The following is a 26,415-nucleotide window of genomic DNA, read 5'->3' as shown; positions in this document are numbered from 1 at the left end:
ATATGTATAGATAGGAGTCGACACGGCTTGAACTATCAAACAACTATATGTTTACGGCATCGACCAGTTTATTTTATACGTGCATATTATGCATGTAAGATCTATAACAAGAAAAATTCGCTAATAAAATTATAAAGCCGAAGATCGGGTCAATTATCACTTCCCCCCACCATCCACTTTAAGTGCAATGTGATATTTTAAATGTTAATTTTAAGTACCAAAACTCTGATGCTAATACACACCAGACACTATATTTATTTGAAGACTAGCCTTAATCGAAAGTTCTCTCTCATTATCGGGAGAGATAATTAACTATAGGGGCTTGTGCTTATAGGAAACCTGAACTCAAATCATAAAGTCCTCACAAAATGAGGGCAAAATCTCTGGTAATGTCTTAATCACAACCTAATATTCTTTCTGAAAATTTGCCTCGGAACTTAAGCGTTAAAACTATCCTCGACAACCTAAAAAAATAAAAGTGGTTGCGGAGAGGCCGGGGTGCAAATTTTCAAAGCCGACAATCACAGTAGAGATAGAGTCCAAGAAGCAGTCCGATAAGTATGAACGAGGTAAGAGAAATAGTCCATATTAGCGACAAAACTCTTTAAGTAATGAAATATTCCTCTTGGAATAATATCATCCATTTCATCGTCATTATCGATCTTGTCAGTCATCATCCTCACGCTTTGTGTTGTTTCTAGTAGTTCGGTTTTTCCCCATAGGCTATCATGGCAAGAACAAATCGAGAAGCTGTGGAGGACTTCTTCAATTATACTTTCTATCACTTTATCTAATTGTATCAGCTGATTTGATAGCACTTTGTGTGATTGAGATCTAATATTATTGGATCAAACATCATGCTGAGCATGCTATATCCTCATAAGGGCTTTGTGTGATTTATAACGTATTATTTCATGTACTAAGTAAGATTAAAGAGCAACAAATAAGATTTTGATTTATATTCAGTAGTATAATTTAGAGCACTCGCAAGAAGATGATGTATATATGCTCAATTTGATGAGAAATTATTCTGTACGAACAATGGGTCGTTCGGAGGTGAATCAAAATGTTTCACATCACCCGTAGGTGAATCAAAATGTTTCACATCACCCGGTACATGTTAAACACCATCATACAATAAAAAATGATATGATACATCCTGATTCGCCTCCGAACAGTACCCGATGTTCCCACAGAATAATTTCTACTATGAATATATCATAAAATTTTAACTACATAATTATATTTCAAATCAATGGATGAATGAAAAATTAAAATATATAAATGATAATCATTCAACTTTTTTAAAATACGAAGAATAAATATTATAAATTGTAAATTATTTATCATTTCATATTTCATCTTTTTTAAAATAACAAATACAAACAAAATTTTGTTTTAAATGTTCAAATATCCATATCAAACAAATCTTCCAGAAGATATGAATAATCAAATAACTAATATAATCATCATTAAATGAACATTTTATAAAATTATTCATTGAAAGACAGAAAAACATTCACAAATAATATAAAAAAACATTATTCAAATTTGTTCATTTTCTAAAGTTTTTAATTATTCAAATAAAGGAAAAATTCATATGAAGAGCTTTAGCTGTTCATGGATGTGCTGGTTCCTTTTAGAACACTACAGTTTTTTCCCTTATTTGCAGATAGAATTTGCAACTTAAACAGCACTCCTTGACAAGCAGCCATATTCTTCCTTCTTTTATATGTTGTTGAATGCCTGTCATTTCTCTTTGAGCCTTTGGTGGATGTCAGTCAGTCACCATATACGCTGGATGCCTGAAAATAGGCAAAAGATGTTTTATTACAAATATTACATCTTAATTTAAGATTTCGTTTGTGATGACTTTATTACTGTTTTGTAAAGCTGTTTTTTAGCACAAAAATCTATTAAAAGTAAGAAAAAAATAGTGGTCTAAAAAGTCTCAAACGAAGCTCAGGACAAGGAAATAATAAGAGAGCCATTACTGCATTTAGCAATTGAATCAACAGGCAAAAGTGTTCACAACAAAGCTCAACTCTAGAAGAAAACAATACTTGCTTTTTGATAAAAATCTAAGGCTTCGTTTGGGACAACTTTCTTACTGTTTTTTAAAATAGTTTTTTAGTACAAAGTTTTTTTAGACAAGAAATTTTTATAATAAAAAACTGCTTTAGAAAATAGTAGGAAAGCTGCCCCTAAAATAAGACTTCAAAAACAGTTATAGATAATTAGGGTCAACGCAATTACAAATGAGGGAACAAAAAACAGTTTAAAAATAATTTCACATGAAAGAGCTATTGAAATTTTAGTTTAAATAATTGCAAAAATAAGAGAACTAATGAAATATACTCCGAATATCAAGAAGGATGTCATTTGAGCTAGAGTTCTTCAGTAAAATTATATTTGTTTTGACTTGCAATAAAAATATTGTTTTATGTTAAATTTAGATAATTAGATAGGGAAAAGACTTAGTTTTACTGCACAAAACTATCCTTATTTATAGATCGATATAAAATAACTAATAAAGAAATAAATAATTATAAAATCATGCATAATTGCTCTAATATAATCTTTCCTAAATCAGTCAACTAAATATGGAAGCAGATCAACGTGATCCAGGTGAGTCTCTCACGAATTCCCATTCTAGCCATGGGATCAAAATGCTAAGGGACGACTGGGATTTAACAGGTGAGTCTCCCACGGATTCCCATCCTAGCTGTGAGATCAAAATACCAAGGGACGGCTAGGATTTAACACTTCCCCTCATGCTGGGGAATACAAATCTATCATTCCCAGCTTCGTAATCAGTTCCAGAATGATAGAGTTATCGAGTCTCTTAGTAAGAATATCATGATCGATACATATAAGACCACTGTCTAATTTCTCCTTTATGAAATATCTGTCTACTTTTATGTATTTGGTCCTATCATGTTGAACCGAATTATGAGCTATGTTGGTTTCCTCCAATGAATGTGCCGTATCATGAGGTAGATCGTCTATCTACTGATGATCCTACATAATCTGCATCAGTATATGTTTCTGAGATTATTCCACAGTCTCTTCTGAAGAGAATCCCTTTACATTGGTTCTCAAGATAGTTTTGTATTATGTTTATAGCTTACATGTGAGTCTGCTTTGAATTTTGTATGAACTGATTGATCATGCTTACAACAAACGTTATATATGGTCTAGTATGAGAAAGGTATATTAATTTCCCCACAAGTATCTGGTAAGATACTGTATCTATATTTGAATCTTATTTAGCTTCACCCAATTTGAGATTTTGTTCTATCAGTGTTAGTGTCGGTTTACAAGCTAATTTATATTCCTTTGTTGGAGTGGGTCATTTCAATTCCAAGAAAATATTTTAATCTACCAAGATCTTTGATTTCAAATTCCTTAGCAAGATAATTCTTTAAAATCACTTTCTCCTTTTCATAATTCCTAGTCAAGATCATATCATCCACATAAATTAATAGAATTGTGACTTCCCCTGAATCTGAGTACTTGAAGAATAATGAATGATCCCCTTGGCTCTACCAATAACCATTAAATAGCATAACTTTTGAGAATCTTCCAAACCAAGCTCTAGGTGACTGTGTTAGCTCATATAGAGCCTTTTTTAACCTGCACACTTTGTCACCCTCAGATTTCTCCTTAAATCCTAGTGGAATCTCTATAAATACTTCTTCCTCCAAGTCCCCATGTAGGAATCTATTTTTACATCTAGTTGTTCCAGTTGCCAATTGCAATTAATTGCTAGTGAGAGCAGGATCCTCACGGTGTTCAACTTAGCCACCGGTGCAAAAGTTTCCTGGTATTTAATGTCGTATGTATGAGTGTACCTTTTGCCACCAGCCTTGCCTTATACCTTTCCAATATACCATCAACTTTATATTTTATAAAGAACACCCATTTGTAGCCTACTAGTTTTTTTCCTATTGGTAGGTCAGTGATCTCCCATGTATTGTTCTTCTCCGAAGCTTGTATTTTATCTTTCATGGCACTTCTCTCAATTTTTTATTAGATAAGGCCTCAGAAATATCATTAGGAATATTAATATCATTTAGTGTAATCAAAAAATTTTCGTGTGAATGTGAGAAGTTATGGAAAAATAAAAAGTAGGTTATAGGGTATAAGGGAGACTTTTTTTGGTGAACTTGTGTTTACCTAAATTTCAGGAGACGATTCAGATTCTTGGATCTGCTATGGAGCATAATTTGGATTGGTATGTCTGAATTAATTTGTCCAAACCTCATGTTATCTATAATAGCTTTGTCCTCAGTTTCCCTGACTTTGATTTAAGGTTTTTGTGGATTGATTTGAGGTGGAACTAGAAGGTCAAGAGGGGTAAGCTCACTTTCCTCATTTTCCTCAATTTCAGTATCCTCCTGAAGATGAGGTTTGGTGAAATAGGATTTTTGTTCATCAAAGATAGCGTCAACAAATACAAGAGATTTCATGGTGGAGGGAAGATAACAATTACAACCTTTTCGAGTAGATGAATATCCAACAAAGATATATTTGAGTGCTCTTAAACCTAATTTTTCTCTATTTTGTATATGAATGTGAACATAGGTAGTGCACCCAAAGATTCTGGGTGTAAGATTATTATGAGTTTGAAATTAGGGGTAAAAAGAGAATAGAATATTAATTGGTGTTTTTAATCCCAATCTTTTTGAAGGTAGTCAGATTTATGAGATGTGTAGCAGTCAAAAGGGCTTCCACCAGTAGGATTTGGGTATATTGTGTTGAAATAAAAGTGTATGGGTGGAGGCTAGAAGGTGGCCATTTTTTTTTCTGGGATGACGTTTTGTTGTGGGATGTGAATGCAGGAAGACTCATGAATGATACATTCTTTTTAAAGTAGGAGGATAGAGTTTGGTTAAAGTAATCTTTAGCATTGTCTGAACGAAATTTTCTTATTTTTACCCCGAATTGGTTATTGATCGTAGTATGAAAAATGAGGAGGATAGTGCTAACATCATATTTCTTTTTGAGGAGAAAGATCCAAGAGACTCGAGTGCATTCATCAAAGAAAGATACAAACCATCAGGCTCCTGAGATATTAGGAATTTTTTAGGGTCCCCAAATATCACTATTTTTTTCTATAAAATCCATAAATTATGTCAGCCATATGTCTTGATAACCATACAGCGTCCATCAATTAAAAGATGTGCGTGACATATATAGCCAACCGACCCTTTTTAACCCAAATATCACTATGAATAAGGTAAAAGGGAGTATTACGTCTGTCATGTTTGTTCGGAAAAGAAACTAGTTTATGCTTCGACTAACTCAAAGGTTTAATAATGAAAAGATTTATTTTTCAACTTATAAAAAAAATTTGGGTACATATTTCTTAAGACATCAAAAGATAAATGTCCTAATTTAAAATGGTGAAGCCAAATAGTAGAATTTTTATCAAATAGGAATAACATAGAATAGTCATTATTGATAATATTAGATTTGTTCAGCTTTTCCATGTAGTACAGTCTATCTCTCTCCTTAGCATATCCAATCTTCTTCCCCGATCTCTGCTCCTGAAATAAACAACAAGTAGAGTTAAATAAGATTTGACACTTATAGTCACTGGTATATTTTTGTATGGAAATTAGATTTATAGATAATTGAAGTACGTGGAGCACATTTTTTAGAGTGAGCCAGGGAGATAAGAGTATGTCTCATTGGCCTGCTACTGTGGTAAGAGAACCATCAGCCGTGATGATTTTCTTATCACTTTGGCAATGAGTATAATTGATGAAATGGGTAGTGGAGTGTGTTGTGTTATCTATGGCTCTTAAGTCAATGATACATAATCCTTTCAAATGATTTCTAAAGGAACTTAATCCAATGGATATAGAATACTTACTTGAAAGTGGAAGAGAAGAAGATGCAGGTTATTTTTCAAGGGATACTAGAAGTTGTTTTAGTTTATCAATGTATTCTTTATTGAGATCTCTGAAGCTGGACTATGTTTCTGGGTTAGGCTGATTTGTTGTAGTGTGGCTTGTGATGTGCTTTTTGTCCACTTCTTTCATTTCACTCCTTACCTGACGGCTTTTTGTTATCTTCCAGCATGTCTCCTTTGTGTGTCTTGATTTCTTCCAATAATTGTATCAAAGGGAGCCTTTGTCATTAGATTTTGAGGAATCCTTACATTTTTCCTTCCATGGTGCCTCTTTGGTTAACACCATTAGTAAACCTTCAACTATCTTTGGCTCTAACGTTGCCCCTCGTCGGTTTTCCTCAACACAAATTAGAGAAATGGTCTCGTTTAATGATAGTGTCTCCCCTTTTCCAAGGATTTGAACTCTAACCTGATCAAACTCCGCATTTTATCCTGCAATAAAATCATGCACTACGTTTCTCAATAATTTTTTTCAGGATAGCAGTATCTTCTAGACACTTGATCTCTATCTATAGTGATCAAATTCTTACCACAGGTTTTGAAGGAGAGTGGCATATTCTGTTACAGCTTTGATTCTTTATTTTGTGCTTCCCACCTTGACCTTGATTTCAAAGATCCGGGCAGCATCCCGAGCCTTTGAGAAGGTTTGCTTGGCAGCATCCCATATGTCCTTTGTAGTAGATAGGAACATAAAATTATCAATAATTTTTGGAGTCATAGATTCCACAGCTATAACAAAATCATGGTGTCTGCTTCATCCCATGCCCAAAATTATGATCTCCTTCTTTTGGTCCTACCCCAAAGAGGTGATTCAACTTTTCTTTGCCTTTCAAGTAGATCTTCACAAATTGAGATCACTTCAAGTAATTCTTCCCATTTAAGCAATAAGAATGTTGTATATTTTGGAGATCTCCTCTTCCTTGGTGCATCATAGAATCATCCATTTGGATAAAACATTGAGAGGAATTTGCTTCAAACATTGCGGCGGGAAATGATAGCGATGAAGGTTATATCGAGCAGGGCAGCAATAAAAGCTGCGTTGGTTATAGATAGGATAACAACAAGGGAAGACCGACAATGAAGGCACGATAGTACAAAAAATTCAAAATTCCAACAATGATAATGAAGGCTCTGATACCATGTTTAATTCAGAGAATTGGAGAGGGAAAAGGCTTAATTTTATTGAACAAAACAATCTATATTTATAGATCTATACAAAATAACTTAATATAGAAACAAATAATTACAAAATCATGCATAATTACAATAATATAATCCTTCCTAAATCAGCCAACTAAATATGGAAGGAGATCGGCGGGTGAGCCTCTCACGGATTCCCATCCTAACCGTGGGATCAAAATACCAAGGGACGGCTGGGATTTAACAGGTGAGTCTCCCACGGATTCTCATCCTAGCCGTGGGAAATTAACATTTTATGAGCTAATTTTCTAGCAAAAGGAACAATAGTGTCTACAAGGAAGCTCTAAAAGATATATAGAGAGAGAGAGAGAGCAGTCAAATGAAATTTAAGAGAATATCAGTCAGAGAAGAACTTCTTATCTCAGCAAACACTATTACATTGCAATCCTCTCCAATGAACTTTGTAATGATGTTCGCTTGGTGCAATTACCTGCATTAAAGTCATCCACTTCACTTTGGGTTGTTATTGAAACCACCAACATTTTTCCATACTTCTAAGATTTTAGTGGGATCGTCCAAACTGCCTCTGCAATGCTTTATGGTGCCGAATGTTGGCCATTAAAAGAGAAGCATAATACTAAGTTAAGTGTTGCAGAGATGAGGATGTTTAGGTGGAATAGTGGATTGACCTTAGAGATAGGATACGAAATGAGCATATACGTGAAAAGGTTGGAGTAGCTCTAGTGGAAAATAAGATTAGAGAGAGTCGCCTTAGATGGTTTGGTCACATTAAACGGAGGCCTTCTGATGAGCCGGTTAGAAAAGTTGAGGTATTAGATTTGACTTATGTTAATAAAGGTAGAGGTAGACCTAAAAAAACTTGGTTAGAAAATATTAGAAAGGATTTTTCTTTATTAGATTTAACTGAGAATTTGGCTTTTAACCAGACACAATAGCGAAAAAGGATTCATGTAGCCGACCTCACATAGTGGGACAAAGGCTTGATGTTGTTGTTGTTGTTGTCGTCGTCGTCCAAACTGCCTATAATAGAATGTGCAACTAAGATGGGCTATTGCACCATTTAAAATCCAAATCCTACCATTATCCAGACTTTAAGAACTTAAATGAAATTATTTTCTCAGAAGGGTATTTTGATTGAAAACTGTTTTAACTTCATTTACTAGAACTACAACTACTCAGCACTGAGCATGTATTTCTTTTATTCAGAAGGAATTGGAAGATCAAAAGCAAGACGATATAATCATTGGTCTAAACTTGAAGGCCCCAACTAACATTGAAACACATTTAAAAGGCTAATTCTTTACCTCATGTTTCATGTCCAACATCAGCTGCGTACTAGCTCAGGGGCTTGGTTTACTAACTCTGCAAGTCGAGCAAAGCCTTCACCAAATTTTTTTTTAAAAAAATGCTACAGAAAAGGCTTTAACGGTACCAAGAAGAACAAGAAACATGGCACATGGTAGGTTTCGAATCATTTAAATTACATATGTAAGAAATAAATGAACAGGTGAATGGACTCTGAATTGAAAACTGATCCACGAAAGAGGTTTAAATAAACAAGAAATCATGAACAACAGATAGAGTGCATGTGGGCACAAGAAAAATGGTGCTAGGCACGAACCCACCTTCTAGGCTTAGGATTCCATTTTCTTTAAGGTAGAAGATTAATTTTTAATTAATCACATTTCCCTCGGTGATCATATCAACGTTTATTTAAGTCTGAGTCCTTACTTCATATGAGTGCAAATCCTCATAGTTAATTACCCTCTCACTTCTTGGAATAGCACTCTCAATTAAGTATGAATCACTTTATCATAGCTTCGGAATTTTATGTTTTTGTGTTGTTTATAGAGGTAGACCTGATCAAAATCTCATGGTTTATGATCATGGCTCCTTCATCTCAGGAATACCATAGATTTTAGTCTATCAATGCTAACAAACAATTGGTTGTAATGTCCAGAGAATCTGATTAGCAACCATATGTTGCCACTTCTTAGGAATCCCGAATAAATTTAGGTGGTTTATTATTGATTTTGGTATGTTGTGGTTTAAATTTTGGGCCCTATATCTATTAAAATGCCTGTTAGTTTATTTAGTTTGGGGCTTATGGCTCCTTTTAGGAGTTGCTCAGTAGTTTAGTTGATGTAAAACAGTACATGCAAAGATGAGTTGCTTAGGGAAATTTGCACGCTTAACAGTTCAAGAACAATTCTAAATAAAACTTATGCCGATTTAAACGCTAAGATAAAATAATAAGGCGATAAAACAAGCTCAAGCTAAATCACACGTGTGGAAGTTAATATTGTAAACTAGTCAATTACCATGACGTTGCAAACATGATTGGTTCCAACAAAAATCCATTTCTTAACAACAAGACTAGTCACTATGTTAGAGTCTGCTCAATCAACTCTCTAATTCTAAGGCTTTAGCGGAGAGTAATTAACAAGCTTCTTATGAATCTATTAAAACCATAAATGAGAAGCAACTAAGAGGATAAAGAGTTGGGAGGATGAGTTATCCCAAAGAAATAGGAAAGACAACTCCGGTGGTTGCTTGGGTGCTTGAGAGGAGGTAGACAGCTACCACGAGCCTTCGAGATGCAGCGGGACATCAATCTGGACTTTAGAGGCAGCGGGACAACAATAGGAGGTTGTCATGATTGCTGGACAGCAGCTTTGGTACTTGGAAAATCCTGGACAGCAGATTAAATACAGGAGTCTAAACAGCAGCTTTGGGTTTTTAGAAGTCTTGGACAGCAGCTCTTCTTGTTGGAAATCCCTGGACAGCAATCCAACAATGTCCAGAAAAGTCTGGACAGTGAACGGTATTGTTCCGGAGGGCTGGACAGCAAAACTCCTGGCTGAAAAGTTCAGGACAGAAATCCTAGAGATGGCCAGCAACTTGGACAATAATTGTATGAAGGCTGGGAGCCCTTGGGCAGCAGGTTGGTCTTGTAAAACAGCAACTTTGAAGCTCCAAGTTGCTGGGAAAATAATGACAATTGCTGGAATTTTCTGGCTGCAGCCTTAGAAGGCAGAAAACTCCACGTGAGATGGAATTTGGGGAGAGATTTGTGGAGGAACTTAATGTACAGGTGATGGAAAGTTTGGCCAGCAGGAGAAAAACGGAATGACGTGAATTCCAATTTAGAAAATTGAGTTTTGGCAAGATTTAATGAGAGGGCTGGGTATTGTGGAGGTGGGCCCAAGCAATTAAGATGATTGAGGAGATAAATCAGAATCTAATTTCAGATTTAACTTAATTGATAACCTCTCCTAAATTAGGGGAGGAGCAATTAAGAGAGAATTATTTGAATTTGAATTTTAAATCTCTTCCTAACTTAATGGGCTAAATTAGGAAGGGTGTTATGGTGAAATTGAAATCAGATTTTGGGAGACATGGTGGTTTGAATGGATGGAGGAATTTGTGGAGCTACCTTCTAAATATAGCTTGGGCAAATTTGAAAGTTATTTGAAATTCAAAATTTGAATTTCAAATTTTAGGAGTATCTCCCTAAATCAATGGGACCAATTTTGGGTTAGTGGTAATGAGGAAGTGGCCACCATTAATGGTGGGGACAAAGTGGCCGGCGGCAAGGTGATGGGCGGCGGGGTTGGGGAGGGCCGGCCGTGGGGGTTGGGTGATGGTGGCAAGGGGCGGGATTAGGTGGTCGGCGGTGGTGACTCCAAAGGAGGGGAATTCGATGCAAGAAAAAATAAAAGAAAAGTAAGATAAGAGAACCGCGAACCTTGGAATCCACCAAGATTGACGTGTATTGCAAATCACCCTCCACGGGCTTCTCCTCTCATGAACTCACTAAGAGATTAACATGAACTCACTAAGAGATCAACAAGAACATAAAATTTTCATTATCCATAATTCATCCCTTACATGAAGAGGAGAAGGCTTTAAATAACCAACAGAATAAAGAAAATACAAAGACACAATTGCCCTTAAGGCAAACACATGACGAGGCCCTTAAGCAAGGGCATAAACGGAAAGAAATACAATATACTCATAAAACATAAAATAAAATATATCAAATACAATAATAATCAAAAGTAGATCGTGGCTGTAGATCATTAATCTTCTGATGTCCTCATCATTAGTTTAGTTTAGTTTGGCGCTTATGACTCCTTTTAAGTGTTTCTCAATAGATTTATTTAGGATGGACTTATGGCTCTGCTTAGGAGTAAGTTTGGGGCTTACAGCTCCTTTTAGGAGTTGCCCATTTAGATTGAGTTGGGTTGGGGCTTATAAGAGTTGCTAGAGATTTTGTTTGAAATAGGTTTAACTACTTCACTTAGAAGCTGCCTGACAATTTAGTTTGAAAAATGGCTTATTGCTTCACTTTAGCAGTTACATGTAAATTTAGTTTGAAATAGGATTTATTGCTTCAGTTAGAAGTTGTTTGTAGATTTTTGTTTAGATAGAACTTATTACTTCAATTAGAAGTCACCAAATGACATGATTTAGGGCTTACTGCTGAAGTTGTTTGTTATTTAATTGAGGGTTTATTACTTCATTTAGAGGCTCCCTAATGAACTAATTCAGGAATAGGTCTTATATTAGTTTAGGAATAGGTCTTACTGCTTCATTTAGAAATAACTTGGAGATTTGATTTAGAGTGAATTTTAAAGCAATTACTTAGTTTTACATTTTTCTTTTGCACTAGCACCTTTCTTTTTTGCTTCAGCACTATTGTTTGTTTGTTTCAGTACTTTACTTGTTTTTAGTACTATTGTCTTAGTAGTATTAAGTTTACCTTTGTATGATTTGCTTTCAAGTATTTGGAGCCTACACCGGTTTGGTAGCTTCTTTAAGTTTGTTTGAACTGTTGTATTAAGCATTTTAGTGCAAACATTCCCCTGTATTTTGTTATTATTTAGTTTATTGAATTTTTAATTAATTAATTAATTAATTAACTAACTAAAAGAAATTTTAATTTATAATGATATTTCCTTTATTTATTTTTTAATTAAAATAATTAAAATTAAGTTATTTCTCAATTAAATTAATAGAAATTAAAATTTTGAATTAATTGAAATTATTTTAATTAATAAAATAAAATTATTTTAATTTTATACACACTCAAATTACTATTAGAAGTGCTTTAGCAGTAGTTTCTTCCATTCCACCTTGAGGATAAGGTGGCTCTTTGGGAGGGGAGAATAGATGGACTTGCTGAGCCTACGGGCCCCACTAGAGTGGGTGGAAAGCAAGAAGAGTAAAAGGGATTAATTCCATTTTAATTACGTACCATAGAAAATTAAAATTGGGAGGAAATTAGGAATGTTTATTTAGGAAAAGATAGCAGATTTGAATTCAAACTTGGAAGAGAGTTAGGACACGTTTATTTAGAGAAAGAGAGCTGATTTGAATTCAAATTTGGGATGGAATTATAAAATATTTATTAAGGGAATGATGGTTGATTTGAATTCAAATTTGGGAGGGAAGTAGGAAGGTTTATATTAGGGTTAATTTGGTTGTTTTATTTTCATTATGTGATTGTGTTTGTTGTAGTTTTTCTTGGGAGTAGTTAATAGTGACGCCTAAGGTTTGTGAGAGAGTCGATCTACCTCTCGAATAGTAGATCAATTATAATTTTCATTATTTGTTAGAGAATAAAAAATCTGCCTTAATATTTGGTTCTTGTGTTTTTCTTCTTATCTACTTGTTTTTACATCCAAGATGCATCAGAAGGCTAAGGAGTTTAATTATTTATGATTTAAATTATTGTATTTAGGTGGGAGTCGTACTAAAAATAGTGTAGGTGTGATTATAGATAAGAATTTGAATAATACCATTGTAGAAATTAATAAAATTGAAGATAAAATTGGAGCTTTAAAGATTAATCTTGATAATAACAATAATAATAATAATATAATAGAAAGATGGATTGACTTTAGCTAAGTGGATAAGCTGATTTTGGAGAAAGCTGAGTGGGTTGAATTGGGCTGAGTTGATGGAGTGGGCTGATTTGTGCTGAGATGATGGAGTGGGCCGATTTGTGCAGTGGGCTTTTAGCGGACGGAATGGGCTGTAGGGGAGAAGGTGGGTCGTTTGGGATGAGCAAGTAGAGGAACTAAAGTTGGGCTGATAAGGAATTGTTTGAATGGTTCCAACTAAATGTAGGATGGAAGGAGAACTGTTGCTGCAGGTACTCACGTGAATGTGAGCAGGACAGGTGAATAGGAGCAGGGGAAAGAGGTATAACGGGCTATATAGTTCAGGATTCGTGTGGAAAGAGCAAGGGCTTGCGGCTGTGTGGGAACTCCATCAGATAAAGATTGGAGGTTGACGGGCGAACACTTGGCTGGATTGGGCAGCAGGTATCGAAGGAGCTACGGGTACAACCTGTCTGGAGCGAAATCGGGGTAATTTATCACAGGTGGAGTCGGGTGGTGCGAATGGGCGTGGATTGAGGTCGAGATCGAAGAGCTCGACAGGCTCTGTCGGCAGAAAGTGGAGTTCGAACCGGAAGCCTGGATGGGGTGGCTATTCAAGAAAAGGGCAAGGGATCGAGCTCCTGCTTACATATGTGAGTTTGGACGGGTGAGGGTCGACGGGATCGTGAAGTTGTGATGAGAGCGGAGTTGGAGTGTGAAACTTGTTCGTGTGCAGTCGGAGAGGAAACGAAGCCCCGCTTGTTCATGTTCTAAATACCCGAAGCTATCATCTGCCCGTCGCCATCCGAGGCAGAATGTGGCGCCCTCCCATCTTTTATTACGTTCCGTGCAAGACGTAGAGGAACGTCCGGTCGGGGGCAATTTCCCGTCCAAAAACTAGGTATTTGCTCGATACAACTAGGTATTATTTGATAATACTGAAGAATACCATTCTCTGAAGACCAATACCGAGCTGTACCGAGAAATACCGAGTTGTACCGAGTTTTTCTGGTATAACTCGGTATTTGCTCGGTACAACTCATTTTTTGGCGGGAATTTGCCTCCGACCGGACGTAGAGGAACGTTCGGTCGGAGGACGTAATAATTGTTCCAATTCACGTGCATTTCCTCCAAATCCGTGCATTCCTCCTTGGAATGTGTGCTGATTTCGCCACATGATTTTAATTGGACAAAATATAGTCAATTTTAGGTATTATTGGCGCTCAAAACGCAAAGACAAAGTATATTTCATGATCAGGAGCCGTTTGGGCAATGTCACGTGTCAAATTCCTTGATTTGCGCGTCATTGCCTCAAAAGCCGTGCTAATGTCCTCGTGCGACTTCAATTGAACGAATTTATAATCATTTTTGGGTATTGACGATGCTCCGAACGCAATGACAAAGTCAATTTTGTGATGGTACATCATTTGGGGATGTCGCGCATTAATTTCGGATGTCAGTTGTTCGTTTTGATCGATTTCGTCTATTTTGACTGTGAGAGACCCCTTTTAGGCAAATTCGATGTCATGATTGCAACGACGCAGTCCGTTTGGTAATTAGAGATTGTTTAGCCTTCAAGTGGCGCGCCGACATGCACGTACTTAATTTGTTGATTTTGCCTTATTTCGCGTGTTTCGAGTGTGTGAGTCAACATTTTCTTATAAGAAAAATAGATCCATTAGATTGTAAAATCATTCATAGTGAAAGTATATGTATCTAACATCGCTTATTAATTTTAGACTTCAAGATGAAGAGACCAATTATAAAAAATAAAATAAAATGTTGTCCTAAGATTAGATTGAAACATTTAAAGAACAATAACAAAAATATTTTTTAGAATAAAATTCAAGATGTTATGATTTTTACTATACATAAGAAAGTTAATGTTATGTGAGAAAAAACACTTAGTAATATTAAGAAAGTTGTAAAGAATATGTTTAGAGTATCAAAAGAAAAACCTCATAAAAGTAAAAATAGTTGATGGTGGAATCAAAATGTGTAAGAAAATATCAAAAATAAGAAACTTTGTTATAAAAATTGGTTTATGTGTAAAAACTCGAAAAATTGAGAAAGATATAAAGAGACCCATAAGAATTTTAAGAAAGCAATATGTGATATAAAACAATTAGCTTTAAATGATTTATATAATATATTAAATACTAAAGAAGACGTAAAATGTATGTATAAGTTAGTCAAGTAAAGAGATAGGAAAAATAATAATTTATTTCAAGTAAAGTGCATTAAGAATGATGATTAAAAAATATTTTTATTAGAAGAGAATTTCAATGAAGGTTAAGGAGATATTTTGATAAGCTTTTCAATTTAAATTGTGAGATACAATTGTCTTTAATGACCTTAGCACCCTAAATTAACATAGATTTTATTTTTATCAGCGTATTAATTAAACCAAATTTAGAAATGTTTTTAAAGAAAATGAAATGTGAAAAAGCTGTTGGATCTTATGATATTACAATAAAGTTGAGGAAATGCTTAGGAGATGAAGAAATTTTTTGGCTTATGAAACTTTTCAATATTATATTGTGGACTAAAAAGATACGAGATGAGTGGAGGAGTGTGTTGATTCCCATTTTTAAGAATAAAGATAATGTACAAGAGTGTACAAGTTATAGAAGAATTAAGTTAATGAGTCATACTTTAAAACTTTGTGAGAGAGGTATTGAGCATAGGTTACAATGTGATATTAATATTTCTCATAATTAATTTGGATTCATACCGAGTAGATCTACTATGGAAGCTATACGTGTATTGAGAAGTTTAACGGAGAAGTATAAAGAGAAAATCTATGATATTTATGATTTAGAAAAAATCTATGATAAAGTTCCAAAAGTACTCTAGAGAGTTCTAGAAAAGAAATGGTTAATAATGTTTATATTCAAGTCATTAAGGATATCTATGCTTGTTACTTGTGTTCAAACACAATGTGATTTACCAAGTACTTCCCTATTTCAGTTGGATTATATTAAGGATCAACTTTAAGATTATATTTTTTTGCTCTAGTCATGGATGTTCTTACTAGACATATGCAATAGGATGTACCATGATGTATGCTTTTTACTAATGATACTCTTCTTGTTGATTAGATTAGAAAGCGAGTTGAAGATAAACTTGAACCATAGAGGTCCACATTAGAGTATAAAGGTTTTCATTTGAGTATATCTAAAACTAAATACATTAAGTGTGATTTTAGTAGTAATATATATAGTAGGGGGACTATGACTTTGAACCATCAAGTCATCAATAAGAGTACACATTTTAGATATCTCAAAACTTTTATTCAAATTGATGGTGAAATAAGTCATGATATTATTAGTAGAATTCAAGTTGGATGATTAAAGTGGAGAAATGCATCAAGTTGTTGTGTGATAGAAAAATACCCTTCAAACTTAAGGGAAAATTCTATAAAATGGTGGTGAGATCTACAATGTGTTATGGCGCAGAATGTTGACCATTAAAAGACAAGCATGAAATTAAGTCGAGATGAGGATGCTTAGGTGGATGAGTGGCTTCACTCTTAGAGGCAGAATGTAAAACTAGTATATACATGAAACTGTTGGAGTAGCTCCAGAGGCAGATAAGATTAGAGAGAGTCCCTTTAGATGGTTTGGTCATATAAAACATCAGCCTTCTGATGACCCGATTAGAAGAGTAGAAATATTAAATTTTGCTTATGTTAAGAAAGGTAGACATAAACCTAAAAAAATTTGGTTATAAAATATTAGAAATGACCTTTTTATTATATTTAAATGAAAATTGGATTCTTAACAAAACATAATTGAGAAAAAAGATTCATCTAGCCGACCCCACGTAGTGGGATAAAAGCTTGATGTTATTGTTGTTGTTATATTCTGGCAACAGCTTGGCCTTTGAAGTCCAAGTAAGAACAAGGCCTCAACCACCAGCCACAAAAAAAGATGTATCTCTATCTAAGATTTGGACAACAAAATAATGTTAGAGGTAAGATTTAAGTAGTGAAATCCTTAACCATTTCTCTATTGTCTATCACTCATGCCCTTTTCCAAACTAAGATGACATAGGACTGAATATAAAAAAATTGGCATAAAGGGAAGCATAAAAGAAAAAAATTTGTTTCAAAACACATACGGCGTAAGCAAACAATATTACCTCTTAGAGAATTCTCATAATTTTGCAATTGCGTCATAAAGCCAGAATTAGGTCCTACAATTGGTCTTTTACTCTTAACAAGTGAAAATGCCTGCGATAAACTCATTTGATGCTCCTTCATCAAATAGGCAATAATAACTGTGACACTGCAGAGTAGATTAAATAAGAAACACCCCAGAGGAAACTTTTAATAAATCATACTTCCAAGTAAAAAATTTCAAATAAATATAAAATAGTATATAAAAAAAAATTAAGAACGCTAAGCATTATAGTAATTTCCTGAGCACATAATTTCACATATTAGATAATTGTTCACGGTATAATAAGAATATCAACAATGTTCTCATTTAGCTTTCACATAATAAATGGTAGAATTTAAGCGAACTGAGCATCATTGTAACATAAACTGTAGAAATCACACGTTAGAAAAAGACAAGTAATGCAAGTTCATACACTAGTAAACATAGACTGCAAAAATCAACCATAAATGGGAGCACATTCCATACAGATGGATATCAAACTATTTACAGGGTTGAATGATGTTTAAGAGGAACAGCAGTCTTAGATTCAAGTGGATTGATTTAAAAAATAATGGTTATGCAAGGGGAAAATAAACCCTTAAAAGGCAATAAACACTTTGCAGGATAGACTTCCAAGTAGAATAGCACATTGCTGATAGCTCATCCTTGTCTGATGTCGGCTTAATATTGATGACCAACGCCTGCATAACATCAATGATAGATGCCCTCTGATGTCTGATACACGACATCAATGCCTAACCCTTGGCATCCTAACATTAATCATTTTAAACATAAATTCTTGTTAAATGACTTATTATTTCCAAATTATTTTTATATTATACTTATTCAATTTATATACACTATTTTAAAATATAAAAATTATATATTGTGTCCAACCTGTGTCCGTGTCCTATGTTTTCAATAGTTGGGGTGTCCCGTGTCCGTGTCGTGTTGTAACCGTGTCAACATGTCCACGTCTGTGCATCATAGATCACCATGCTAGATCAAATCCCCAGATCATGCATCGATGACAACATAGAGTGATGATCATCCCACAAACTCAAAAAAATATGTAGTACATATTTCCCTCTTTCTCTGCCAAATTCTATCTCTAAATAATCAACTCCATTTCCGACTCTAGTCACAAGAAAATACTAATTGACATAAAGGTGGCCTGGCAAATCAATGTTATGCATCATCAATATTAATAGTGAAATTCCATAAATACCCTCAACATTTTGACTATTTACAAAACTAATGTTCCCCTACCTCTATTCATCAAATTCTCATAAAAATATAAAAATTCAAAACAAACACAACCATTATTTTTTACTTTTGTCAAATTAATAATGGTTTGATATTGGCATCTTATATTTACAAGTTATTGTTTTTAAGACTGGTAGTTTTGTAAATAGAATAGATTTGGGGGTGTGTGCATAAATCTCCCATGAATAGAATTAGAAGACTGCTTTCACAAAACTGAAAAGAAAAATATACGTGAGAAAAATGCTTAAATAGACCTATAAATTCGATTGATGATGTCAAAAGCAATCACAGGAAATGCAAGGAATACTAATTTTAGAACTCCAAAGAAGGAAGAAGGCATCACCCTTTAAAAGGAAAAAAATGAATAGATAATTCAAAAGCAAATACTCCATAATTTACACACAATTTGTCAGTTTTTGTGAAATGCTTTAACAAAATACACTTATCGCTACTCATAAAGATGGATAACCTACTCCATGAATGCATCCCCATGACGATGCAGTGATGCACCAACACATTATGAGATGGTTCCTAAAATACATGTAAGAAAAATACAACCGCAACAAGAAAAGATTGGTTAGGAGCTGTCAACATGTAAGCTGGCACTCATACTACAATACAGATTTTAATAAGAATCAATGTACAGAATGCTTCCATTTTCTACTGTTGAAAAATAAAAACATGATTTCTTTGTCGTTTCAAGTTCATTCATCATGCTCCATCCAAACAGATATGCATCTTCATGAACAAATAGTGGGTATGTCAAAAATAATCAGATTACCTCCTTGATCTTCCCGCAAAGCAGTGCACCAATGCTCCACCACCAGCATGTCTTGCTTGATCAATGAAATCAAAACACTCATGGAAATATTTTGATATGTTTGTAACAGGAGTGTCAATAACTACGTAAATCCAAAAAAAAAAATTCAATCAGTCCGTCAACAATATATAATCAAGAAAATCATTACAAAAAGTTGGCAAAATACTTATGCACTAAACATACTCTTAAAAGATGTGAATGGTAAAATGAGATAAAATATGGGGAAAAAAAAAAGGATAAAATATAGTGAATGCTCACTGAGTTTATACATAACAAATTTTAATCAACATTAAATCTTAGAGACACCAGAATTCAAGATCTGAGCAGAACCGTGCAAACTAAAAGTTAGATAAAATAGAATAATCTCTGAAAACAATAATTTGTGGATAGTGCAGGAAAAGCTACAGAAACATGAGATTTCGTGTAAACCCTGCGGCTGAAGCGATTCAAACTAGCCAAAGAACACGTCACCGGCATTCCAAACTGTCTTCACATCCAGTAATGCATAAAACTTCACCAAAGAAATTTCTTTTTTTTTTTTAATCATATTTCATGTTAGAGCAATTTTCTTCGAAATCCTTGTAGATCTATGATTTTGATCAACTTTGTGATCTATGGAATAAGCATCCAAGGCGTGCCTCTTTGGAGTCAAGTACCTAAACTTAAGAGACTGACTTTAAATAACCCAGCGGGTTTATGAATAATGAATGTCCACCAAACATGGGTCACATTTAGGGGGTGTAACTCAAGGGAATGGTCCAAAAAACTTGCAACCAACTAACCTTCTACATGACATGGTGAATCTAAGGTTAGTAAGGAAGATATCAAGTGCTTATGCATGCTTGAATGATGGTTTTTTCATTGAAAATGGGAATCGGATAGTACAATTTTGACTGTTCGGAATGGTGGAAGATAAATTGTTTGAAATATCATATTTTGTCAAAAATGGCTAGCAATATTTTTTTTTTCATTCTGATTACAACTGCATTCTCAGAAGCCACATTTAGGATTGGTGGAAAAGTGATTGATCAGTACAGATCATCTTTGGAGATAGATAGAGTGCAATGTTTAATTTATGGAATTGATTGGTATAGAAATTTTTATGGGATAAAGAGGAAAACTAAAGTAAGCTTTGCTTTTATAAGCAATTTAAAATTTTGTATCCAATGAACTTATTAGTTATTTTGTGTATTGTGTTTTGCAGTGCACAGAGGAAACAAAGGAGATCTCTTTGATTTGAAAATATTTTCATGCAACTTTTTAGTAATTGCAATCTATTATTTGTTCTTTTTTTATGTTTGTAATATTCGTTGAAATGATGTTCACATGGTGCTAAGATATTTCATGAAACATCAAACATCTGCTAGATTATCATGCAAAAAAATTTTTTACTAGGCAAAATTGTATTCTTTTCATGTTTGTTCTCTCCGTATTGGGCAAAATTGACTTCTGAATGATAATCTGATCTCATGAAAATATATGATTGATACATCTCAGATTCAACTTACAATAAGTGAATTAGTGATAAAAGTTGTAGTATTTTATCTTACTTCCGTTTTCTGCAATTATGCCTACACTTGTCTTCTGTGTTTATCTAATGAGATAAGTGCATGTGTTCTTATTCCAACTTCTCAGCATTTTTGTTCAACTATTTGGAAAACCTATTGAAGAGCAGTTTGATATTCCTTGCTCCATTGTTGCTCATTTAAAAGACATTAAGTTGTGTGATGTAATTCATAATAGAGTATGAAATATTCTTGCTTCCCTACCAACTCATTTGCATACCTCTTTTCTTAATATACCTATATTACTTGTAAGCCAAAACTGTCTTATTTGATGAGATTTTTGGCTATATTTATTTGATGAAATAGAATATGTGGCGTGACACAAACAAATATGGCATAAACATTACTCTATTAGATTCTCTGTCTATGCTTGGCTAGCTATTGTTGATGGGCTTAAAATTGCTGACTCGCTTACATTCAGAAATATTCCAGTTAACATTACTAGCATTTTTTGTAGTTCCTATGCTGAAATCACCAAACATATTTCAAGATTTTAATTTCATTGATGTATTCTTTATAGGATGTCTTGGGATAACTTGCTGGATGAATATAATTTGGATATCTCGGTTCATCTTTTCTCTTTTTTTTTTCTTAGCTTTCTGCTCCTGAAGATTGTTTGGACCATTTGGATTGAATGGACGATGATAAATATATATTCCCTTGATGCCATTCTTGGTCATCCCTGGACGGTCGTTGGTGTGCTCTGGCAACCAGGGTGGTTTTAGTTAGATCGCTTGCTTTATACTTTCCCACCCTTAGTTGGCCTTGCAATGCCCGGCAACCAGGGTGAGCCTACTTCGTTTATCAGCTTTTTTGTTTAAATTGGGGGTCATTTTGCGGCTTTCTAGTCCTTTTGGTTGCTATTGTTTTTGCCTTCTAAAATTTTGGAGCTCAACGGGTTATGTAATTCTGTTCTTGGTATGCAATTCAGTTTCCTATTTAGTTCTCATATATTATACTTGAGTTTTTCTCTTGTTAATTTTGGAAATCAGCCTGTGGCAGTTCAAGTTCCAAAAAAAATTAGAGATTGCGTAACATTGGCATGCTTTGGTTGTGCTTTGTGAAATCAGCCTGTGGCAGTTCAGGTTGCTCTTCTTACCATGAAAATTTCTATAAGTCGTAACATTTTAAAGATAATAAGGAAATATCTCATGAGATTCAATGATCTCAACAATGAAGAAAAGCAAATTTGCCAACAATCCCTTCGACCATTAGAGAGGAGTTCAAAACTAATACATTCATGCATGCTGATTTACCCCAATTACAGGTACATGAATATTTGCATGATTTTTTTCCTTCACATAGTTATTCATTTTGCTGTGAATGACAGCAAGGATAATTAACTTCAAGCAACTATTTTGTTTGACAGTTTTCTTCAATCATTTGGCGTGGGTAAGATTAATTAAATAAGCTTTAAAGTTTTTCTCATATATTTTAATCTATCGACCATGTTTTATATTGTTTGATAAATTGAATTTGGTACTAGATATTAGTTTCCATACCTCATGCATGGAATAACATCTACTGCAATCGCACTCTATGTCATTTCATTGAATTTGGTAAGATTCAATTCAATATTGGTTTCACTTTAAATGAAATAAAATATTGTTGTACTCACAAGTTTATGTTTGTTTCCAATCAAAGTATGCTTGTTTATATTTGTTTCTAGAGTTCATTAAGAAGCTCATTCGTTAAAAGTATCATTTATGAGCTCGATAAGGCTTGTTCATTAATAGCTTGATAGGCTCGTTTATTAATTTATAAACAAGCCACTCGTTTAGAGCTTGATAAGGACAAAACGAGAGAGAGATACATGCCAAAATTTATTTTGTGAAACATGTTAATGGTTTAAACTTTAATGTTAATTATGTACTTGTCATTCGCATGACATCTATCAAATACAATTGAAGCACATAATCTTGTGTTATGCGTAACATTATAGAGGAGTGTGAAGATGATGACTTCCTCATAATTTGGCTTTGTAAGGTTTGAATCTAATTGCATAAATGTCTTGCTTCCTAAACCATTGTATAATAGACCTTATTGTGGCTGATAATATGTGGCTAACAAACTTGTTAATCATCTTGTCTGATCACATAGTTGCTGTCATTTACCATGTACTGCAATTATTCAGCTCAGAGATGTGTCAATAAATTGAAGCCAACTTTCAAATGCAAGAAAAATGATTGTTGTTCACCAATTAAGGGTTTTACTCAGGAGAGTTGTTCATACGCACGGTAATCACCAAATCTATTAGTTCGTCTAGCAATCTACATAAATCATCACCTACCATTTCAATCATGTTTTTCAAGATACTGCATCATTGGTTGACAAGCACATGCAACCATCTTTGATGATGCTCTATCCTTCTATACAAGGCAATATACAATTCTACCCCAATTTCATGATACGACTTTGATTTAATAATTCAATATTCAAAATATGGAATAAAATGTTGTCAATTTTTAGGATTCCATGGGGTCATCAATGGTATGCCTATCATTGTTACCCCAATAATATCAAAATCGTTACTACAACTAAAAAGGCTTTATGTCACACTATTATAAATGATTTCAAGGGATTCTTGTATCGACGCTGCACATATTGGGAGAGAATCATAGAGAACTTGGTTATCAACAACTATATGCAAGCCAACAATTTACATTTATGTACATTTTGTACGAAGAGAAGGTTTGGATTAAGTTGAAGTTCCCCCTACATTATTCTCATTAAAGTTTCTACACTCTATTTTTTGTTTGGACTTTGGATATGTGACATATTCACTACTGGAATGTGATTGGCACAAGCATTATTGACGGAGAAATTCTAAGGTCATTATGTTGACAATGTTAAGTTGACATTGCTATATTGATATTGCTTAACTAATTATGATGGAACTCAATGGTTAAATGATTATACATAATATGCTTAAATTTCAGTGAAAAATATAACTATCCTATTTTTAGTAATTCTACTTAGAATCACAAGTGAAAATTTAAGGGATATTCTTGTATCTTCTTTTTAATGGAATGAGATATACAAGTTAAAGGATCAAAATTAATGTCACTAATCATAAGTATTAACATAAGTATTAGGAATTTTAATGATTTAGTAGGCTTTAATTACAAAATCATTCAAATACCTTTAACACCCAAATCTTCTAAACAATCCAAGGATTTGGATGGATTTAATAATTAGATAACCAAACAATTCTCAGAATGTACACCATAAAGATATACAAGTCATGCTTGAATAATTTTAACTAAATCTAGATTGATTGATTCCTACTTGCATCCAAATGGCTCCATTAGGTTAGAGACGGTGATTATATATCAAAACGCAATTCAAAGATAATTGCTTGCACTTGAACCCTTAGTTGTAGAATTATTTCCATAAATTCTAATGCCTTGAATCAATTTGAGAGTCAATCCGGACGCACCATATCAAACACATATGCTTCAAGATCAATGTTGATGCAACTGTGTCCTCAAAGTATCAAATCTTGAAATTTTTACATGAAAAACAATGTTTCAGATTGCACTAGCCCAACAAGAAACTAAGATTTGCTCACAACCAAGTAGAATTCCTTGATTCTCTGGATTATAAAGTTCAATTACAGCTCAATGCCAATAACAACCAAAAGTTAAGAAGCTTATAATGGAATTTTAACTAATAAACCAATTAAAGTAATCAACTATTTACTCTAAAATAATTCAAAGAAAATCTAGATCTCAAAACATGTTTAATGTGACATAGTGCCAATGACATCCATAGATATATTTCTTGGACAAATGAAGATTTATGGTGTTTGTGTCACGTAACTTCCAAAAATATATATATATTTTGAAAACATACATTATAAATAGAAAATAACATTACATCCATCAAAAAGGCAACCACTAAAATTTCTCACTTGTCTTTGGGCAGCCTGGAACCCAAAGTAAAACAGGAAAACCTAAATTAGACCCACTGAGATACAAGTTGGCATAGAAAGTCACAAATAACAAGAGGAAGAACCTAAACCTATTGAGTAGACTCTAACCATAACCAGTTTATAAGAACTTGTAGAAGATATCATTGACTTTGTATTGCTTTTTGAATTCAACCAATCTTCAACTTGTCAAATTCCTTATAATACCTAAAACAATGCATCGAACTATTCACCTAGTAAATCCCATTCGACCATCCCTACATTCAGAATATATGCATGTACAAATAAATCAATCAAGTTCATAAATACGTTATAAAATTACTAAATATCTTTAAAATCTAGAGCATGTTTCAAAAAACATATCATAAACTTTAAACCAAGTTTACTTGCATCCTACCTAGTTTCTCAAGAAAATACCTGTCAAGTTAACAAGTATGGCCATGGTTTTCTTGAATGTATTGTAAAGTTATCACCTATTACAAGAAAATTTAAAGTATAGGAGACGCCCTCATTGACATCTTCTCTAAATTATATAATTTAAAGATAATAAAACTTCATGATTAGCTATGTACACAAAAACAGAAGAACGTAGATCACCTTCGATCTTCTTGTAAATGAAATCATTAGGGAAGGCAGGTTCAAGAGAGTTGGCAACAATCAGCACATGCGTGATGTTTAAACTTTTCAAAGCTTCCTTGTTGCACGCCACCCCCACAGATCCCAGGAAGAGTCCCTGCAACGAAAAAGTGAAATCCATTAGTCCCTTGTTCATGAAAACACCAGAAACTAACAGAAGGAGAAAAAACGGATTCAAATCTAGATTACCTCCTCGATTTGGCAAGGAACGTTGTCCTCCCGCACATACTTAGCTGCGCAAAGGGCTTGGAGGAAAGTAGCTATTTTCTGACGCTGTACTTCGCCCGGTGAAGACATCGTGGCTGCGAAGATTAGGGTGAAAATCTTAGGAACTAAGCATCCCCTCTTTCTCTTATTTTCCTCGTGGCCAGAATCCGGCGCAAAAACAAAAAAATGTTAACTTGGAGATGACGCCCACTTTGTTAGGGAATTTTCACTTTATATAGCTATGCCCTAAACTACGTATATATACGCGAATGTTGAACTAAATTACCCTATAAAAAAAGAAATAAGATTTGGACGACCCGTTCGGGAGTTATATATGAATTTTATAATACTTTCCAATCTTATTTGAATTTCTTCAATCCCTTTTCGAACCTTGCTATGAATTAAAATAGAACAATATTCAAATAATAATTTAAAAAAGTTTGATTAAGATTCGAACAATATTTCATCACATATTGAATAAAATTCATGTGTAGTTTGAATAATATCATATGTAAGTCTTATTGGGGACCGTAAACAAGGTCGTGATAATCGGATCAAATGTCGAATCATAATCGGAGATTGATTTGGATAATGTAATAAATATTATAATTATTTGAATAAAAAATAAATAATATAATAATTGTTGCGGGTTAGAATATATGCGGCGATAGAGTCAGAAAATTTTCATCTCATCGTTGTACGGATATCCAGCACACAAATAGAAGAAATTTGCAACACCATAATTTTTACGTGGAAACCCTGGAAAAGGGAAAACCCACAGGGTCAACACAGTTGAAAGGATTCAACTAGTGTTTGTTTATGTTACAAGTGATTGACTCGTCCCTGAAACTGAGGACG

The 26,415-nt window shown here is 33.9% G+C and overlaps 1 protein-coding gene, 1 long non-coding RNA gene and 1 pseudogene across 5 annotated transcripts; all 3 read right to left on the bottom strand.

Annotated features, from left to right (window-relative positions):
* Nucleotides 1–1,493: 1,493 nt before the first annotated feature.
* Nucleotides 1,494–25,761, bottom strand: LOC110112927 (dual specificity protein phosphatase 1). 4 transcript variants are annotated; one of them, XR_003701609.1, is made up of 7 exons: nucleotides 25,540–25,761; nucleotides 25,312–25,447; nucleotides 19,180–19,300; nucleotides 17,113–17,258; nucleotides 8,386–8,443; nucleotides 5,474–5,552; nucleotides 1,494–1,805 (listed from the first exon to the last, which is right to left on the bottom strand). XR_003701609.1 is itself a non-coding variant. In XM_020845315.2 (6 exons), the coding sequence occupies exons 1-5, from the start codon at nucleotides 25,645–25,647 to the stop codon at nucleotides 8,406–8,408; spliced, it is 549 nt and encodes a 182-aa protein (XP_020700974.1). In that variant the 5' UTR covers nucleotides 25,648–25,761; the 3' UTR covers nucleotides 1,494–1,805; nucleotides 8,386–8,405. The 4 variants fall into 4 exon arrangements, 3 of the variants coding, with proteins under 3 accessions (XP_020700974.1, XP_028553074.1, XP_020700996.1); XM_020845315.2 differs by lacking the exon at nucleotides 5,474–5,552; XM_028697241.1 differs by lacking the exon at nucleotides 8,386–8,443.
* LOC114580266 lies at nucleotides 5,071–5,218 on the bottom strand (annotated as a pseudogene).
* Nucleotides 24,623–25,305, bottom strand: LOC114580261. Its single transcript, XR_003701610.1, has 2 exons — nucleotides 25,132–25,305; nucleotides 24,623–24,971 (listed from the first exon to the last, which is right to left on the bottom strand). It is a non-coding gene; the product is annotated as an uncharacterized LOC114580261 (long non-coding RNA).
* Nucleotides 25,762–26,415: the final 654 nt, after the last annotated feature.

This window comes from Dendrobium catenatum, unplaced genomic scaffold (genome assembly GCF_001605985.2).
Source record: "Dendrobium catenatum unplaced genomic scaffold, ASM160598v2 fragScaff_scaffold_908, whole genome shotgun sequence".
NCBI classification, from domain to species: Eukaryota; Viridiplantae; Streptophyta; class Magnoliopsida; order Asparagales; family Orchidaceae; genus Dendrobium; species Dendrobium catenatum.
The sequence above is the reverse complement of the archived record's forward strand: the minus strand, read 5'-3'. Positions and strand labels throughout refer to the sequence as shown.

What these genes read in the sequence shown, in the direction of transcription:
- LOC110112927 (XM_020845315.2), bottom strand. Translation starts at nt 25,647, where the DNA reads ATGTCTTCACCGGGCGAAGTACAGCGTCAGAAAATAGCTACTTTCCTC. An exon ending in TTCCTTGCCAAATCGAGGAG is followed by an intron (nt 25,448 to 25,539) that starts GTAATCTAGATT and finishes TTTTCGTTGCAG; the next exon opens with GGACTCTTCCTGGGATCTGT. An exon ending in TTATGAGAATTCTCTAAGAG is followed by an intron (nt 8,444 to 17,112) that starts GTAATATTGTTT and finishes CTCGACTTGCAG; the next exon opens with AGTTAGTAAACCAAGCCCCT.